The 18880-nt window shown below is 41.3% G+C and overlaps 1 protein-coding gene across 1 annotated transcript; it reads right to left on the reverse strand.

Moving 5' to 3' along the window:
- Positions 11475-13628, reverse strand: LOC109235349 (AAA-ATPase At3g28580-like). The gene is made up of 2 exons (XM_019401421.1): positions 12789-13628; positions 11475-12479 (listed from the first exon to the last, which is right to left on the reverse strand). The coding sequence occupies exons 1-2, from the start codon at positions 13555-13557 to the stop codon at positions 11659-11661; spliced, it is 1590 nt and encodes a 529-aa protein (XP_019256966.1). The 5' UTR covers positions 13558-13628; the 3' UTR covers positions 11475-11658.

Here is an 18880-nt window from a genome sequence, read left to right on the forward strand (position 1 = left end):
TCTAGTTGCATTGTCCAATACATGCACTTCCTGGTTTTGATCTAGTGCCTGCAAGTTTTCTGTAGATCCTATAGGTGTTTCAGAAGAAGATGTGTTGATATCAAACATGGAAGTACCAAAGTCATCAACAAGAATTTCAGTAGAAGTTGAGGATTGTTGCGGTATTGCAAAAGGAAATATGGACTCCTTGAATACCACATCTCTACTCTTAAACAGTTGCCTGGTGGCCAGCTCCAGCAGAAGATACTCCTTCTGCCTCTCTGAATACCCCATCAAGACTCATGTCTTTGCTCTTTCAACAAACTTATCTTCTTTAGGAACCACTAAGGCAAAACATAAATAACCTACCACTCTCAAGTGAGCTAGGAATGGAGGCTTGGCATACAACATTTCATAATGACTTTTTCCTTTGATAGCTGTGGATGACAACCTGTTTATCAGGTATACTGTACTGGTCACACATATGCCCAAGTATCTGATGGGCATTTTAGATTGCAACCTCAATGCTATTGCTACATCCAAGATGTGCCTGTGTGTTCTCTCCACAACTAATTTTATGAAATATCCCGAAGCTCTACAACAATTCATTACACTAAGAGTTGAAGAACTCTGTGCCATTGTCAGATCTTAAGACCTTTACCATCACTCCAAACTGATTCTTAATCATTGACAAGAAAGTTTTAATTGTAACAATAGCTTTAGATTTAAGTTATAACAAGTGACCCCATATATATCTACTGAAGTCATCCACAATAGTATGAAAGTAGTATTTCTTGTCAAAAGTAGAAATCTTATAAGGACCTCATAAATTCATATGGACAAGATCAAAAAATGTTGCTCTTGAACACTAGTAGGAAACAACAACCTGGTTTGTTTAGCTAAAGGACACACTGGACAATTATTCAGCAGCTTACTATTTACAATACTTCCTAACCAATTCATACTCTTCATAGCTGGAGCTGAGGGATGACCAAGTCTCTGGTGCCATGGCCTGTAATTTTCCTTAATTATAGTTGTTGGTGCTACATTACAACTTCTAGTATCATTATTACGGTTGCCTTCGATAATGTACATGCCACTTGTCTCTTTACCAATCCCCTTCATCCTGCCACTGTAAAGATTCTGAAAGAGAACAAAGTCAGGGAAGAAGTTCACTGAGCATTTGAGTTCTCTTGTTAGTTTGGACACTGATAGGAGGTTAAATTTGAAGTCTGGTACAAATAAAAAATTCTGTATGACTCTAGTACCAAATAATGATGCATGGCCAAAATGAGAAATAGGAATCCTAAGCCCTGTAAGAAAATGTACTGTATCCCTAGGTATCTTCTTAGTATGATCATTTGATAATAGGTCCTTAGATGCAGCTATGTGATGTGTGGAACCTGATCCACAATCCACTCATTTGTGGCATGTTTGGACATGAAACACGTTGTAATACCTGTCATATCGGTTTGACTTTCAGTTGCATCCTTTTTCAGTAGGCCTAAGATCTGCCTGTATTATTCTTCTGTGAAGAATTGTCCCTTTCCAGCAAAAGCAGCCTGCAAGTCACATCTAGAAGAACATTAAGCCCGAGCACCTATATTACCTACATCACGAAAGACATTATTGACAATATTGAAGGGTTGATGAGTTCCTCGACCAAATTGTCCTTCTGAACCACCATTACCACGACCAAACTGTCCAGTATTAGTGTGATTCAATTTCTTCTTTCCTTTAAAATTTTCAGGATATCCAATGAGTTTATTGCAATTTTCCTTGTCGTGGCCCTTGTAACCACAGTGACACATTGCTGAAAGTTTTTTTTTTAAAATTTATAACCTTTACCTCGACCGACTTGCATAGCTAATGGTTCATTCTTATCATTCATTGCACCCATACTAGGGCATTGTCGAGATTAATCTTCAATTTCTATTTCATAGGCTTGATTGATAGAAGGAACATTTAATTTCATGAGAATCTGTCTTCTAGCTTGATCATAAGAGTTATTCGATCCATTACGAAATTGCAACAATCTCTGTTGTTCTAGATGTTCAACATAGTCCTTTGAACTGGGCTTAGGTCCATAACATCTTATTCATTCCAAAAATCCTTCAGTTTTGCAAAAAAACTTGAGACATAATATGTACCTTGTGAGAGAGTCGCAATCGCTCTGTGTACTTGAAAAATTCTCATACGATTCATCTTATCAAATCTCTTCTTTAAATCTTCCCATACAAGGGTGCGCATTCGAAGCATACACGTTTCCACAAAGGAGTTCTGTAGATATTGTGTTCATAAGCCACGAGAGAACAATTACATTGCAAGTCTCCCATTGGTCCTGTAACTCTACTTTACATGATTCCTTTGTGTAGGTACCATTCACAAACCCTTTCCGCTTCCCTAACAGAGCAACTTTTGTCGTCCTACTTCATAACCTGTAATTCTCAGACCGTGTGAGCTTCACAGGAATTAAAACGATGCTTGGAGTGTCTGATGGACCATGATATAGTTGGTGTGCATACGGTATTGTTGATTCCACCAGGAACCAATCTCTTATTCAAAAATAAAGAGAATTGAAAACCGAAAAATGTCGAAGAATCAGCTGACAATTGAGAATCTATCTGGCTCGTACCCGCTCTGATACCATGCTGAAATATGCACCTTCACTGAGCAGATTCAGAGGAGCTATATGATTCTCCAACGGCGGAAACTTCTAGAGTAGAGCAATAGAGAAAAAGCAGATATTTTGTGAAATGATTCTCATCTCATTCTCAGTCGGTTACATTGTATTTATACTGTACAAAGCACTAACTTGCTAACTATTAACTTATGAGCTGACACACTTAAAACTAACAGCTAACAATAGAGCTGCCACGTTGGATACGTGATCACACAATAACAAAAAAAAATGGAGCTTGGGCCTAGCTCAACCCCAAAAGCTAGCTCATGAGGTGAGAATTTTATATATATATATATATATATAAAATACTTTTTGGCTAACAAATATAATTAATTTAAGTCGGACATTATATTTAGTTCTTTATAATAATATTAGTAAAAGATGTCGATCACGGTCTATAGTTATTTGGAAATAGTAGCTCAATTTATTGACTCACCTGGTTCTGTAATACGGACAGTGGCGGAGTCACTTTATCCTAAGGAGTGCCAACTGACATCCCTTCTTTCAATAATTTTTTTTTGGTAATTAAAAATCTTTTATTTACCAATAATATTTACAATGCTTTGCTCAGGCCTAATCTGGACATAAGCCCCAGATTCTTTCAATAAATTATACTGTGTAATTATATATATATATATTGACTCCTCTTGATTTCTTCATATATAACTCTTTATATTTTGACACCTCTTGGTGAAAATCTTAGGTTCGCCACTGAACGCAGGAAAATAATTCAATTAGTGGCCAAACATAGTGGCCTCAAAATGGATCATTTGTGAAAATTCGCTATTATTTATATCAAATCAAATACTACTAAAATATAACAATTAAAAATTAAAGTAACAATAAATACTATTTAATTATGGTTTTGGCCTCTCTGGAGCCAATTCATGAATTCACCCTTGAAAAAATAATTTTGGAACAATTTGAGAGAAGCCCGCAGTAGTAAAAATTACGTGGGGTAGCCACTTTTTGAAGTGGTATTTACTTTTTATCTAGCATTTTTAATGCTGGGCAAAATTAGCCACTCGTCTATTAAAATTAATATGAAAAGGCGCTGTTACCCTTTCTTCTATCTCTTGACCCGCCTTGCCCAGCACATCTTTTTTGCTTCAGCGTCAAAAGTCTTTGCTCTTTGTTCCTTTTCTCCTCCTCGAGATCGACCAGGTGAGCTCATCTCAGTAGCCAACCCAGTTCCCTCTCTCTCTCTCTCTTTCTTGGGGATTAGGTGACGGACTATACAATTCAACATCGACAAATGAGAGAAACTGCACTCTTAAGAAATCTCAAGCTTTTCTATCTGGTTTGCTACTTGGTTTGTCGTTTATGTTTTCTTTGGTCTAGAACAGACTCTAAAGTAGAGTCTTAATTAGTAGCAATTAAAAAAAGAAATAAGGTAAACAAGAGATCTTAATTAAGAACCAGAAGTTTCCTAAATTTCAAAATGAAAGTTAAGGACAATAGGTCCTGAACTTACAGTTACAAGTTTAAAAGTTAAGGACAATAGGGCCCGAAGTCCTGAACTTAGACTAACAAGTTCAAAAGTTAAGGACAATAGGTCCTGAACTTAGGCTAAGAAGCCCAAAAGTTAAGGACAATAGGTCCTGAACTTAGACTAACAAGCTCAAAAGTTAAGGACACTTGGTACTGAACTTAAAGTTACAAGTTCAAAAGTTAAGGACACTTGGTCCTGAACTTAGACTAACAAGCTCAAAAGTTAAGGACAATAGGTCCTGAAGTTAGACTTACAAGTTCAAAAGTTAAGGATAAGCAGTCCTTAACTTAGAGATACAAGCACAGAACTTAAGGACAAGTGGTCCTGAACTTCGAGTTCCAAGTTCAAAAGTTAAGGACATGTAGTCCTGAAGTCCTGAACTTAGATTTGCAAGTTCAAAAGCTAAGGACATGTAGTCCTGAAGTCCTGAACTTAGAGTTGCAAGTTCAAAAGTTAAGGACACTTGGTCCTGAACTTTTATGAGCAGAAGGGTATTTTCGTCCGGGCAGGTAAAGTTTGTAAAAGCAGTGGCTAAAGACTAAAGACATTTTAAACAGTGGCTTAAAAGTAAATACATGTGTTATTAGTGGCTAACCGTGCACTTCCCCCCTCCCCCCGCAGTAGTCCCTCATCTTTGAAGTACATTCAAAATGATCCAACTAATGTCAGTTGTGTGACGCACATCATAAAACTTTTCGTCCTTTTAGGTGTATCAGAATGAAAAATGATCTAGTCTTGCGTAACAGAAACCGTCTATGTGATACGCTACCACTTCAAAATTCCAGAATAGTTCTTTACCTTTTGATAACATTTTATTCATAACACAACAATTGATCATTTATACTTCTTTCTTTCCTATAAACACTGTATGGGTCAGAATCCGACCCCACGATAATTAACGAAGGTAATCCCGTCTTAAGCTAATTCATGATTGATTAGTGGTATGACCACTCAGAATTAACGGTAGCCAACCCTTATCTGATTCGATCAACAAGGCCACGACCCGTCCGTCATTATGAAGGCGAAACCCCAATGTGGTCACAACCACTTATTGCCAGCTCACGAAGCTCACAGCTATAAATACCAAGAGAGGAAGCCCTAGTAAAGGGGGCTTCTTCCTGACTTTTGAGGGGAGAGAGAGAAAGATATAACGAGACACATATTATGGGAAAGAAAAACATCATTGTAAGGGCTGAACCTCTTCATGGAGAGGCAAACCAAATCAACATTATCAATAAAGGCTTTTAATGTTTCTCCTCTTAACTCTGAGCATTTATTTTCGTTTCCTTCCTTTGGTCCAATGGATTATTACGGTTTGCCATGATTTTTCCGTGATTTATTTATATTGTTTTATACTCATAAGGTATGTGATAACTTTTGAGCAAACAACTTGGCGCCGTCTGTGGGGATTTCCTAGCAAAATCGCGTAGTTCTTACCCTGGACCAAAGGAAAGAACCGCCAAACTCGGGGAGGAACTCGAAGATCTCAAATCAAGGTCCAAGCCCTCTCTCTCGCCGATCTCAGATAGTGCAAACAAAAAGAAGAAGCCCTCCTCCCCCCCTTCCTAAGGAAAGATCTCTGTAAGGCATCTCCCGCATCCCTGATACGAGCTCCGGCCAGAAACCGGCACGGAGATATCTTGAGCCGAGAGTCGCCTCAAGATAGCCTATATACCCTGGTTGGGAAGACAACGGATAAGCCGCTCAGGGTCTCGAATCCAAACCGAGCTTCAACACTCAATACCCGCAATATGGGACTCAGGCCATAAGCCTTCGCCATTAAAATTGACAGTTCAACAACAGCTGAACTGGGACTCAGGCCATGCGCCTTCGCCAAGAAGTTCAAATACAGTTGAACCATGACTCAGGCTACGCGCCTTCGCCATCAAAATCGACCAAGTTCAACAACAGTTGAACTAGTTGAATTGGGACTCAGGCTATGCGCCTTCGCCATTAAATCAAGGCTATGCGCCTTCGCCAATAAGTTCAAATACGATTGAACTGGGACTCAGGCTACGCGCCTTTGCCATCAAAATCGACCAAGTTCAACAACAGTTGAACTGGGACTCAGGCTACGCGCCTTCGCCATCAAAATCGACCAAGTTCAACAACAGTTGAACTGGGACTCAGGCTACGCGCCTTTGCCATCAAAATCGACCAAGTTCAACAACAGTTGAACTAGTTGAATTGGGACTCAGGCTATGCGCCTTCGCCATTAAATCAAGGCTATGCGCCTTTGCCAATAAGTTCAAACACGATTGAACTGGGACTCAGGCCATGAGCCTTCGCCATCAAAATCGACTAAGTTCAACAACACTTGAACTGGGACTCAGGCTATGCGCCTTCGCCATTAAATCAAGGCTATGCGCCTTCGCCAAGAAGTTCAAATACAGTTGAACCATGACTCAGGCTACGCGCCTTCGCCATAAAATCAAGCCCATGCGCCTTCGCCAGTAAGTTTAGCTACGGCCGAACCAAGATTCAGGCTACGCGCCTTCGCCATCAAATCCAACGAGTTCGACCTCGCTTGAACCATAAGGCTAGACGCCTTCGTCCTCAAATCTAACAAGTTCAACCACAGTTGAACTGGGACTCAGGCTACGCGCCTTCGCCATCAAAATCGACCAAGTTCAACAACAGTTGAACTGGGACTCAGGCTACGCGCCTTCGCCATCAAAATCGACCAAGTTCAACAACAGTTGAACTGGGACTCAGGCTACGCGCCGCTATCGCCAAATAACGGCTAAGACTCGCCCGCACCGAGTTGAAAAAGCAAGGCCATCAACTATATTATGGCTAAGGCCATCGCCGTCAACGGACGACCTAGATTCGACTGCGGTGGGTAAACGACCCGACGACGGTCGAAGTTGCCTTTATGGCTAAGGCCGTCGATTCTATCACGACTAAAGTCGTCGATCTAAATTCGACTAGGGCCGCCAACGTGAACGGTCAACAAAAAGCGCAACAAAAACTCTAAAGAACGAAAAAAACAGTGACACAAAACAAGCACAAGGCAGGCAATGGAAAAGAAAATTTATTATCCACGAAATTAATTACGGGTCATCCCCGCTTACACCCGGCCAAGGCCGATCAATACCAAAAAAAAAAAACAAGAAACACCTAAACGCCAAACGACGAATAAGACAAGAAAAAATGCATAACATCTTTTTACTCGACGCCATCCGCGCCACCATCTGCACCAGCGTCAGCCTCTGGCGTCGCCGCGTCAAAACCACAGTCGGTACGGGCCTCACGAGCCTTTTGACGCGCTCCCTCGAAAGCAGCTTCGGTCACGATGCCGGCCTGCCACAAATTCTTATACACATCACGTTGGGCCTCGGCAAATACCCAAAGTTCGCGAGCCTGGCTGGAAGAAGCGGCTTGGTCCCGTAGGCGCTGATTCTCTTCTTCTAAGGCTATGATCCGGTCCGCCATGACTTGGGCGTCCTGCTCAAAGACACCGATCCGCTCCTTGAGACTCGGTTCTCTAAAGGCCGCAGTAGCCCTCTCCAACGCCCGTTCGGACTCGTGCACGCGGATAGCTTCCGTCAACGCCCCAGCCCTCGACGAGGCATCCCTCACCTGAAGCTGCAATACTGCGACTTCACCCTCCAACGTAGTCACTTTCCCGCTCCATGCCGCAGCGGCCTCCGCCACCTTAGCCTGGCCCTGACGCTCACACTCAGCTGCAGCCCTCCTCCCCGCCTCGAGCTCCTCATCCTTCCGCCGGAGCTGCTCCTCGAGAGCACTCGCTCTGCCAAGTGCTTGCTGTATCTGTACCTCCCGCCTCGCCAGTTCCTCGACCAAGGCCCGGCTACGGGGATCATTACTCAAGCGCACGCGCAACTCTCGGCACTGATCCCGGTAGCGGCAATAGCGCCCGAAAAATATCCCCGAGCGGACTTTGGCTCGACGGATGCTCTCCACCTCCAACAAATAAGACTGCAAAGCAAAGACAACGATTAAGATAAAGAACAAACTAAGGCAAAGAAGAAGCGAACCGACGTAATAGTACATACCCTCAAGCCCATCACGACCACTTCATTCATCAGTCCGATATCCGTAACGCCCCTCAACGACGCATTCTCGGCCTCCGAGCATTGCATCTCGAACAGCGGCACCAAGCTTTCCCCTTGGAGCAATAAGTTCAACTCCGTGGGAACCTCAATGAAGCGAGATTGCCCCTCTGCGCGCACCCTGAATTGGTGAAGCCTTCCTGGAACATACGGACATCGTCGGGGTCCAAGTCGGATTCAGACTCGTACTCATCTCCTACAGCATCCCTTCCTCCTTCCGCCACCAGCGAGGTAGAACCCCCCGCCGTAGCCACCGAAGGAATGCTTGCCTCACCAACCTTAGCAGCCGCTGAGGAACTACCTCCCGTCTCAGCGACTGGAATCTCCAACTGGGTCGCCGAAGCGACAACATCATTATGGCCTAAGCCAGCCAGGGCAACCCCCATTGACTGTTCACCCTCAAGAGCAGGCGCCGCGACCGCACCCCTCTCCGCATCCATCGGAGGAGAGTCCAAATTAATTACCACAGGAGGAGCCGGCGTGAACACGACCCTACGCCTTATCAATGGCCTAAACTCTTCCCCGTCTGATGGCGATTCCGCCCTAGGGCGCACAACCCCCGATGGCCCCTCGTCCCGAAGTGCGGCCCGTGCTGGAGAAGGAACCGCTGAAGATTCAACTGATGCCGCCCTCGGTATCGAGCGTGACACCGGTGCCGCAGTAAGTCGAGCGATTGCACCCGGCCGACGGAAGGCCAACTGAGGGGCCCTAACGCGGTGTGCCCTCCCTGATCACAGAACAACAAAGTTGGTGAATAGAGTTGCAACAAAGCGGAATAGAAGAAGAAATTAATGTTTTACGTGCCACAGGTCTACGGCCATGCCTCTCCCAGAAAGACGCCCATGTGCGTATCCCCACCGTATGGTGGAGCACGGCCTCAACCCACTCATAAATCCCAGCCAACGGAGCTGGCGGCGACTTTTCGGCTACAAAATTGATACGAGTTAACGTTTATGAGCGCAAGACGTAAGGAGGGGCAAAAAAGGGAATTCAATGATTAGAGAGCTTACGTGCATGATTCCAAGCCTCTGGGAACCCAGTAGAGCACGCCACTAAATGTTCAGTCCTGATGTAGAAGAAGTGCTAGAAAGGGCGAGGGTCGACCTCATCATCCAGTTTCACAGTCAGGCCCCTCGTCCCGCGAGGACACGCTCGTATCATGGTACCACGAATTCTCTGGGGAGCATAGAGGCTAAGCACATGCTGCAGCGTGACCTCCCTACCGGCCAGTTCTGCATATTTGATAAGCATTGCTAATAATTTGTAAAGGGAAGGAGCAAGCTGACCCGGGCATACCCCGTAGTAACGACAGAAATCAACCACTAGCATTTGGAAGCGGGAGCTTAAACCCCAACTTGAAGGGATAGGCGTAAAAGACGCAGTATCCCCTACGGTCGGTGTGGACCCTCTCCTCGCTTCTAGCGAGAATGACGTCAGCATAGCTGGGGATGACCCCCTGTCCCCGTAGTCGGGACATCCCAATCTCCCCCTTTAATGGGGCTTCATCCACCTGATCCTCCCCACCATCGGCGGTGAAATCAGTCATCGGACCTCCGGGCAGAGATACTATCTCGTCAACCGATGGAGCGTCATCGGTCTCCACCAGTTCTGCACTGCCCATTGCCGGAGATAGCTCTTCAGTCACCGGAAAGTTAACCGGAAGATCCGTCGGAAGAACGTTTTGGGAAGAATTACCTGCCATTGTTGATTCGATAACGAGAAAGAAACAAGGTTTGAGGGACGAAGACGGAAGTTATGCCAATCGAAGAACAAAGATGAAGGTGAATTAGCAGGAAGAAAAGCTTCTTCAGAATCTCTCTCAGACAAACAATGAGAATACAAAAAATGAATGCCTCAGCCCTTATTTATAGGCAACGCAAGTGGCTTTGATGAACCCCAATAGCCACCATTAACTACATGACCAACCGCACACCGGTTCGATTCTACAGAAACGTGCGTCATTGTGACAAGCTCCATGAAGCAGCTTTTCAGTCGCCAACCGGCGTCTCGCCCTCGAAATGGTTGTAACGACCTATGAACGCTGAGGAGATGTTCCGCGCGCCCTCAAAATTTTGGACGTCGCCAAACACGTATCGAGCGTGCCCTTACTCCCCTCGGCCGCACAACATACGATCCGTCCGCCATGGTCGACGGGTATGCTCCCAAACAAACGTAAGGATCAGAGCACAACAAAGCTCTACCTCACTCAAATTAAGTTAAAGGGTCAAGTGCCTTCGCCAAGGAGGAGAGACCAACCTCGATCGAACGACGACTTAATAACACAATAACAAAACACTGACACTCTACAAGGCTAAGGGCCATCGCCAAAGAGAATTCGGCCTCGACCGAAGCGATAGTCGACCTCCCTATTCGAGTTTCTCAAACTACAGTCGATGAAATCCACTCATCGAGCTCGGCCAAGGCACGACCTCAATAAGCAGAGGGACTAACTGTATGGGTCAGAATCCGACCCCACGATAATTAACGAAGGTAATCCCGTCTTAAGCTAATTCATGATTGATTAGTGGTATGACCACTCAGAATTAATGGTATCCAACCCTTATCTGATTCGATCAACAAGGCCACGGCCCGTCCGTCATTATGAAGGCGAAACCCCAATGTGGTCACGGCCACTTATTGCCAGCTCACGAAGCTCACAGCTATAAATACCAAGAGAGGAAGCCCTAGTAAAGGGGGCTTCTTCCTGAGTATTGAGGGGAGAGAGAGAAAGATATAACGAGACACATATTATGGGAAAGAAAACATCATTGTAAGGGTTGAACCTCTTCATGGAGAGGCAGACCAAATCAACATTATCAATAAAGGCTTTTAATGTTTCTCGTCTTAACTCTGAGCATTTATTTTCGTTTCCTTCCTTTGGTCCAATGGATTATTACGGTTTGCTATGATTTTCCCGTGATTTATTTATATTGTTTTATACTCATAAGGTATGTGATAACTTTTGAGCAAACAAACACTAAAGTAGTACATTTGAATAAATTTTCGTCAATGAAAACATATTAAGTGATGAACATGTAATTTCCTTTAGCTTTATTTATAAAGTTAAAATTAATTTAATTTAACTCGTTAAATTATAGTATAATCTTTCTACACTTGGTGGTGCAACATAAAATTATTTTGGCTTCTAGAAGTTAAATATAAGTGTATTATAATTCATTGTGTTACATGATTAAAAAACTTGGCTAGCTAGAGACGATAATTAGTTGCCGATTGCTATATAGTATATATATATCCCTATTTTATTATGAATCTGCTACACGTGAACCATATTAAGATACACAGTTGCTGAAAATGAACCAATCGTTTAATTGGTTTATTAAATAGCTACTTATGTATATGCATATAACTTATTATTAATATCACCAACTGCATAATACCACTTTCATATTGATCAAACATTTCCAGGATCAATCTTTGCTAACATCACCATTTTCCTTGGCACTACCATTTTCCTTAGTACCATTACTCTCTGACTTCTCATTCTTTTTCACACCATCAGCTTCCTCAGCTGCTAATTCTTTCTTTTTCTCCTCTTTCTCTTTCTCAGCCTTTGCTCTCTCTTCTTCTTCTTCCTTAGCTTTCAATTTTGCTTCCTCCTTTGCATTTTCAAGAGCTTCAATCAATCTCTTCATGCAAGTGTCTGCATTTTCCTTTGAAGACTTAGGCATCAAATTCTCAGCAATATCAGCAGGAGTCATATTAGTTTCCCCCAATAAACGTCGAATCTCAGGAAAATGATCATGAGATTCGACGTCAAGATAATTATATGCAAGCACCTTGAACGACTCAAAACAACAATAGGATAACACAATATGTTTATCCATTCTACCCCTCCGAATTAGAGCAGGATCAAGCTTTTCCACATAGTTAGTAGTGAAAACAATAAGCCTTTCACCACCAATAGCTGACCATAAACCATCAATGAAGTTCAAAAGCCCAGATAAAGTTACCTCACTTTTCTCTTTCACCTCTCCTTTTTTCATCTTCTTCACAATGGCATCTTTCTCATCTTTTTCTTTATCTTCCTCGTCTTTCTTCTTCTTCTTCTCCTCCCTTTGACCGGTAAGGTCAAGGGAACAATCGATGTCTTCAATTACAATAATAGACTTACTTGTAGTGTCTATCAATAACCTTCTTAGCTCGGTATTGTCCTTAACCGCTGTCAGTTCAAGATCATAAATATCATATTCCAAGAAATTAGCCATAGCCGCAATCATGCTAGACTTACCTGTTTGGAATCGAAAATAACATGACGTCATGCAGAGCTAATAAAGCAAATCTTGGCAATGATAAATCAGACGAGAAAGAGAATTATGCTAAAATAGCATAATATACTAAAATATAGTTAGGTCAGTTGACCTACATCATTCTACTATAAAAAAGAATTTTTTTTAGAGAGAAACGGAGATATTCAATATATGGATGACGAAGACTTTTCCACCAAGAAAGGTGATTTATTCCTTTTTAGAAGTTTTTTTTTTCAAGACAGACGGTCCTAATCGATTAAAAATTAAGGACAAAATTCTATCATTAATACCTGTCCCGGGAGGACCATAAAGAAGATAACCACGCTTCCACGCCTTGCCAATCTTGGCATAATAATCTTTTGATTTTCTAAATGTTTGAAGATCATCCATAATCTCTTGTTTCTTGTTTGGATCCATAGCCAAAGTATCAAAAGTTGATGGATGTTCAAACACTACTTGACTCCATATCCTCCAACCCCTATATCTATAACCACCTGACTCTCCCTTATTGTTTGTATACAACTTCCTCTGCCTTTCTCTAACAGCAATCGCCTTCCCTTCGTCCAACACATACTTCAAGTATAAATTGGTGATAAGCTCGCGATTCTTTCTGTGAAATTTGAGCTTGAAATACCTCTTGTCATCCTCCTTCCACAATGAAATTGTCTGTTTGTTGGATAATTTTTGGCTCGAAATCCACCAAACCTTCTCGCCTTTATATTCATCGGTTATCTCCTCGTGATCATCCATTGTTAGGACAACAGATTGACCATCTTTTACTACGTTGGCTTTGAGACGCTTAGCTTGTGTGCAGGAGTTCTTACTCAGGTATCTTTCGATTGCAACATAAGCTTTGCTTCGCTCGAACCAGCCATCAGTATCATACTCATGAAAAATAATGTGCATATAAGGGTAGAAATAGCTCACAATTTTATCAGTGTACCTCCTAATATGACCACGAAGTTCGCGAGGAAAATAGTTTTGGTACATAGTCCAAGTGAACATGATTGCTGCAATGGTTGGACCCAACTGAGTCCAAACATCTTGCATCATCATCATCTTAATTAACTTCTCTCCTTTTTTCACTTAGAAATAATATATATAACAACACTTGAAGTGTATGTGAATGTATGTTCACTAAATGATGGCCTCTCATATATATATATAGAAAATACCATCATTGTTATATTTCCCTTGCTCACCAAGTTTGAATAATAGTACTCATTCATCCTGTTTTATGTGATGTTTTTTTATTAACATTAGAAGAAAGAAAGATTTTTGAAATTTGTAGTCTAAAATATATCACGTGTGACTATAAATCATCTCAAAATAAGAAGTTTAGAGTTAAATTATCTTTAAATATAAAGAAGGGGAACCTTGGCGTTACTGGTAAAGTTGTTGCCATGTGACCAGAAGGCCACGAGTTTGAGCCATGGAAATAGCCTCTCGCAGAAATGCAGGGTAAGAGTGCGTACCATAGACCCTGGTGGTGGTCTGGCTCTTCCACGGACTCCGTGCATAGCGGGAACTTAATGCACTGGGCTGTCCTTTTTTGTCTTTAAATATAAAAATATTTTATATTTTTGGGACATATTAAAAAGAAAAATTACATCACATATATTGGCATGGGGAGATTTTTTTTCTGCAAAAGAACAAAAAAAAAAAATAAAAAAAATTGGGTGTGCTGACCATATACAGTATATTCAATGAAACTGCTGGGTAAATACCAAGGTGGGACTAGTGTTTTACCGGCCAATCTAGAAATACTATAGTAATACAAAAATTCTTGTCCTGATCAGGAGACTTATTCATTCCTAGGTAGATTAAATTAAGATTAAAATCTAGAGCTGGATCCACTAATATACGAATGCATATGACCATTTTGTCTTTTTCCAAGGGGATCATATATCATCTTATAAGATGTCATTGTGGTTACGTATGGTAGCGTGAATAATGATCATATTGCTAATAACATAGTTTTTATTTTAATTATCTGGTATTCGATGTTCCAAGTTCACAGTCCCAAACTAAGATAAATTTACAAGACAGAACGACCTAAATGGCACCTGTTTAACCAGAAAATAGGAATTTCGGTCAAAGCGTATTTTTAGAAGAACTCGGGTTACTGATAATCAAATAAAGAAATAATTGTATAACGAGAAAGGAAAATTAGACTGAGAAGTAGCCGAGTAAGCAATATAAAGCAATGTAAATAGGTATATTCCAGTAATAATCAGTGTCCATACAAATGTTATTTCTCTCTCTTTTATAGCTATTTCTAAGTACAACGTTTCTTTCCTCTCATAATAGAGCCATTATGAGCATTTTATGACATTAATGAAACGTTATGATTGACAATCGTAACTATTTCGTGAAGATTCTATGACGTTTCCTATCATTTATGCTCATTAATTGAAGATATTACGAATATGTACTTTTTGCTGTCTTGGTTCATTCCACCGGTGTCTCTTCAAATTATCAAGAGACCCGAGTGACTGTTCCTTCTTGTCTTCTTGACACTTCGCTCGTACCTATTAAGACTCGCGTCTCTTTAAGTACTCTTTGCCAGCTGTCACTCTTCTAATAATCCACGTATCTTGACATGTCCGCCACATAATTAATTCCAAGTGTAATATCGATTTTTCCCAATACAGATAGTCCCCCCACTTGGCATTTATTCAGCAATTGAATATTTGGGAAGTGGATCTCATTAAAGCGGGAATTTTTACCGCCGTTTCCCACATACCATTATACCTTTTTCTGAACTGACGCTTCGTATGTCACTTCCATTTAATACGTGTGACACGTGGTGCCCTACGATTGGTTCTGTAATTCCTCAGCGCCTTTTAGGGCTTTTTTACGGCTGCATCAATCACGATGTGACAATTTTTATAATGACGTTTCCATCATTACCTTTTTGTTTGACGGTTGCTTCCAAGTATAAATATATCCTTTGTCTTCTCTTTCACGAAAAAGTTTCCCATACTTTGCCATTCAATCTTTTCTTCATCTTCGTATAGCTATATCTTCTTCAAACCCTGTTCCTCAAAAGGTTCTTATTGTAGATGAACTTCCCCTCGCTCCTACTAGAAGCAGGAGAGGTGGTAGGCTGCGTAGTTTAGGATCAGTTTCCGTTCGAGGTTCTTCTTCTCAACCTAGTCCTACTCCTCCATCATCTTCTAGAACTAGGCCTTCTCTTTCTCATAGGTCTTCTACTAGAAGTAGGGATTCCAGCGAGCCAATTCGTGAGCCTACAGTAGATGAGATTATCCCTGCTGAGCTTTCTTTTTATACTGACAGAGAGTCGATTAGAAACCAGGTCTCCTCTATGTCCTCTCATGATAATGCCGATGTGTATCCTTCACAGATTACTGAAGGTTTGATCTCTGTTGTTCGCAGAGATTGTCATTGGAAGTTTGATTTTCCAATTCTGATCCCTAATGCAAATCAAAGGATCACTTCTTTCAAAGCTGGCTTTTCTTTTGTGTATATGTACCCCTTTACATTAGTCTTTAGACCTCCTATTGATCCAGTCATTATTGAATTCTGCCGCTTCTTCAATGTGTGTTTAGGACAAAATTGGCCCTATTGTATGGAGGGTTGTTGTAAGTTTAAGGTATTTGGCTAATTTGGCTCAATTGTTTTTCACCCTTTTTCATCTAATCCATATCTACTCTCCTAAATTATTCCGTCATGGGATTGTTACTCTGGTGGCGAGGAGTAAGAGAGTTTTAGTCAGCCCTGAGGACGATAAAGATCGTGGCTGGTATGCCTGATTTGTTGCTGCTCCTACGAAAGGGTTAGTAGGTGAAGAAAATATGTCCTTTCTTGAGAAGTGGAACTTTGCACGTAAGTTTTCTTTACAACTTTCTCTTTTTTTTTAAGAGTTTGTACTTCCCGTGACTGTTTTACTTTTCTTTTTCAACAATCATGGGAACTGTTGAAGAGATTTCTAATTTTCGTGGTTGGGTAGAAAAATTGTTAACAATTGCTCCGATGGAAGTAAGGTCTTGGAAATACCTTTCGAATAGGTTTGGCTGGAAGGTTGACTCACGGTAATTTTTTTTTATTTTCTCCTTTTTCCTTCGTTCATTCTCTATTTAGAATTTATTAACCCTTCTTTTTTTCAGGGTTTCCTATTCGAGGTGTGAGTGCTGAGTCAATCGTAGCTTCTAGACTTTCTTTGGCGAGAGCTCAGGAGATAATCTTGAGTTCTTCATCGAAAAGAAAAGCTGATAGACCACAGGATTCTGAAGATGAAGAGGAGTGGGATGGAAGCTCTTTAGTGCGTAAGCCGCGGGCTAGAAGACGTGTCGTTTCGGATGACGAAGCTACTCCTCCTCCTCGTTCTGTTTCCGTGACCGAGCCTGCTGAAGCCACTTTATTGAGTTCTGATGAAGAGACGCCTGTGGCACCTCGAGACTCTGCTGAACACCTCTTTTCACGTGGGTTTGACAATGAAAGTTTTGACTTGGTTTCTGAGGAAACGCCTCTTGCCACTTTTCCTGTGTCAGTTCCACTGGAATCCCATGTGCCCGTTCCTACCGTTGTTGTTTCTGCTCCGCCAGAAGCTATTACAACTTTTTCGACCATTCCTGCTGCCAATATTTCTCGTAATGAAATTGGTTCTTCAAGTGGTAGCAGGGCAATGAAGCAAATTATCATTGAGGTTCCTGCTGACGGTAATCTTCTGAAGAAGTCAAGCCAGACTGACGTATGGCTAAAACCCTTGATAGGTCCGGTGGAAAAGTCAAAACTGGAAAGTCATAGCTCTTTGACTTGGATGAACGACATTGTGCAATCATTATTGAAGGTATAGACTTCCCTTTTTACCTTATGTAATTTTGCTTTTACTAGGATTCTCATCCTTCTCTCTTTATGTAGATTAATCTCATCGGTACAGAGATGATGAAAAGGGTTTCCCATACGGAGCAGTTGATGCATGACTATCAGATTGAGGCTGATAATTGGAAAGAGCATTATGAAAGTCTCAGCTTGAGATGGAAGTTTTAGAGGAGAACAAATAAACCTTGGAGCAGCAGATAAAAGTATGCAGCAGAGCTAGCAGTTGAGAAAGCCTCTTCCAACCAAACGGGCAAGGACAAGCACCTTCTTGAGTCATCTTTCGCTGAACAACTTTCCAAGGCTACAGAAGAGATCAGAGGTCTGAAGGCCCTGTTGGATGAGAAAAAAGTTTATGCTGGTGAGCTTGTTCAAACACTCACTCAGGCCCAAGAAGATCTCCGGGTGTCTTCCGATAAGGTTAAGTTTTTGGAGAGTTCGCTTGCCCCCTTACAGGCTTCTTATGATGCTGCTTTAGCCGAAAAGGAAGAGCTTAAGAATGACATTGATCATTGGGAGAGAGATTATGAAGCTCTTGAAGACAAGGCTGATGTTGAAGTAAGTTGGGCCATTTTGAACACGCGTCATGACACTCTTATGGAAGTAAGTCAGGAAGGTTTTAACTTGGATGCTGAGGTAGCAAAGATTAAGGAAACAATCGAGAAGACTCACCAAAGCCAAAGTTTTTCTTTGCCCATGGCTGATACTCTCGAAGGTGTTGAAGCTAATGATGATGTAGTGGTTGTTCAAGCCCCTTCTGATCAAGTTGAACCTTCTGCTGCTGATGACGTCATCTTGAATACTGGTTCAGAACCTGCTCCATAGTGAAAGTTTGATTGTGAAATTACTAGTTTTTTTTTTGTTTTTTTATTGTTTTGTTGGTGAAACACTTGGTGGTTTTATCCCTAGTCCCATTTAAGGGTAATGTTTTTTGGTAACATCATACCTCCAGTCCTTTTTAGGGGTTTTTATAATGATAACTAAGTTAGGACTAAGTTCATACTTAGTTTTAACTAAGTTATTTAAGATATCAAAAAGTTTGTGCTCAACTTTTATGATGCCTTTGATTTGAGTTTATATTCTACTCTTTTAGTGGTTTGCCCTTGCTTTTTTCCTTTAAGTTTAGGGCTTTGTTTTCCACTTCAATTTTAATATGTGGGTTTTTGTTTTACCCTTTTAACTTTTGCATTTAAAAATGCTTTATTAATTTCGTGGCTTTTTGAATCAAGCACGAATTATAAAAGAGCGACACTTAATGAAGAAGACGTCTCAACTTCATAATGGTGTAAACATACGAAAGAAGAAATAGGAGCACATATGTTTCTTGGAATAACTTTGAGAAAAAATTTATTTCATTTGAACTTGTCGAAGTAAATAATACCTTACATGTATTTAAGTATCATCTATAACTCTTCCGCAACTGTTTTCTTTACAACAGATTTGTAAAAAAGGAAATCCAAGGGTTTCTTTATAACCCATAACTTAATACTGCCTTTAACCTAAACATTCGTAAGACTTCAAGATTTACATCCACGAGTGT

The sequence above is a fragment of the Nicotiana attenuata genome, chromosome 12 (genome assembly GCF_001879085.1).
Source record: "Nicotiana attenuata strain UT chromosome 12, NIATTr2, whole genome shotgun sequence".
NCBI lineage: Eukaryota > Viridiplantae > Streptophyta > Magnoliopsida > Solanales > Solanaceae > Nicotiana > Nicotiana attenuata.

Excerpts from the sequence above, each read along its gene's own strand:
- LOC109235349 (XM_019401421.1), bottom strand. The coding sequence starts at position 13,557 with ATGATGATGATGCAAGATGTTTGGACTCAGTTGGGTCCAACCATTGCA. Across the intron at positions 12,480-12,788 it reads TTATGGTCCTCCCGGGACAG|GTAAGTCTAGCATGATTGCG; the intron begins GTATTAATGATA and ends GATTCCAAACAG.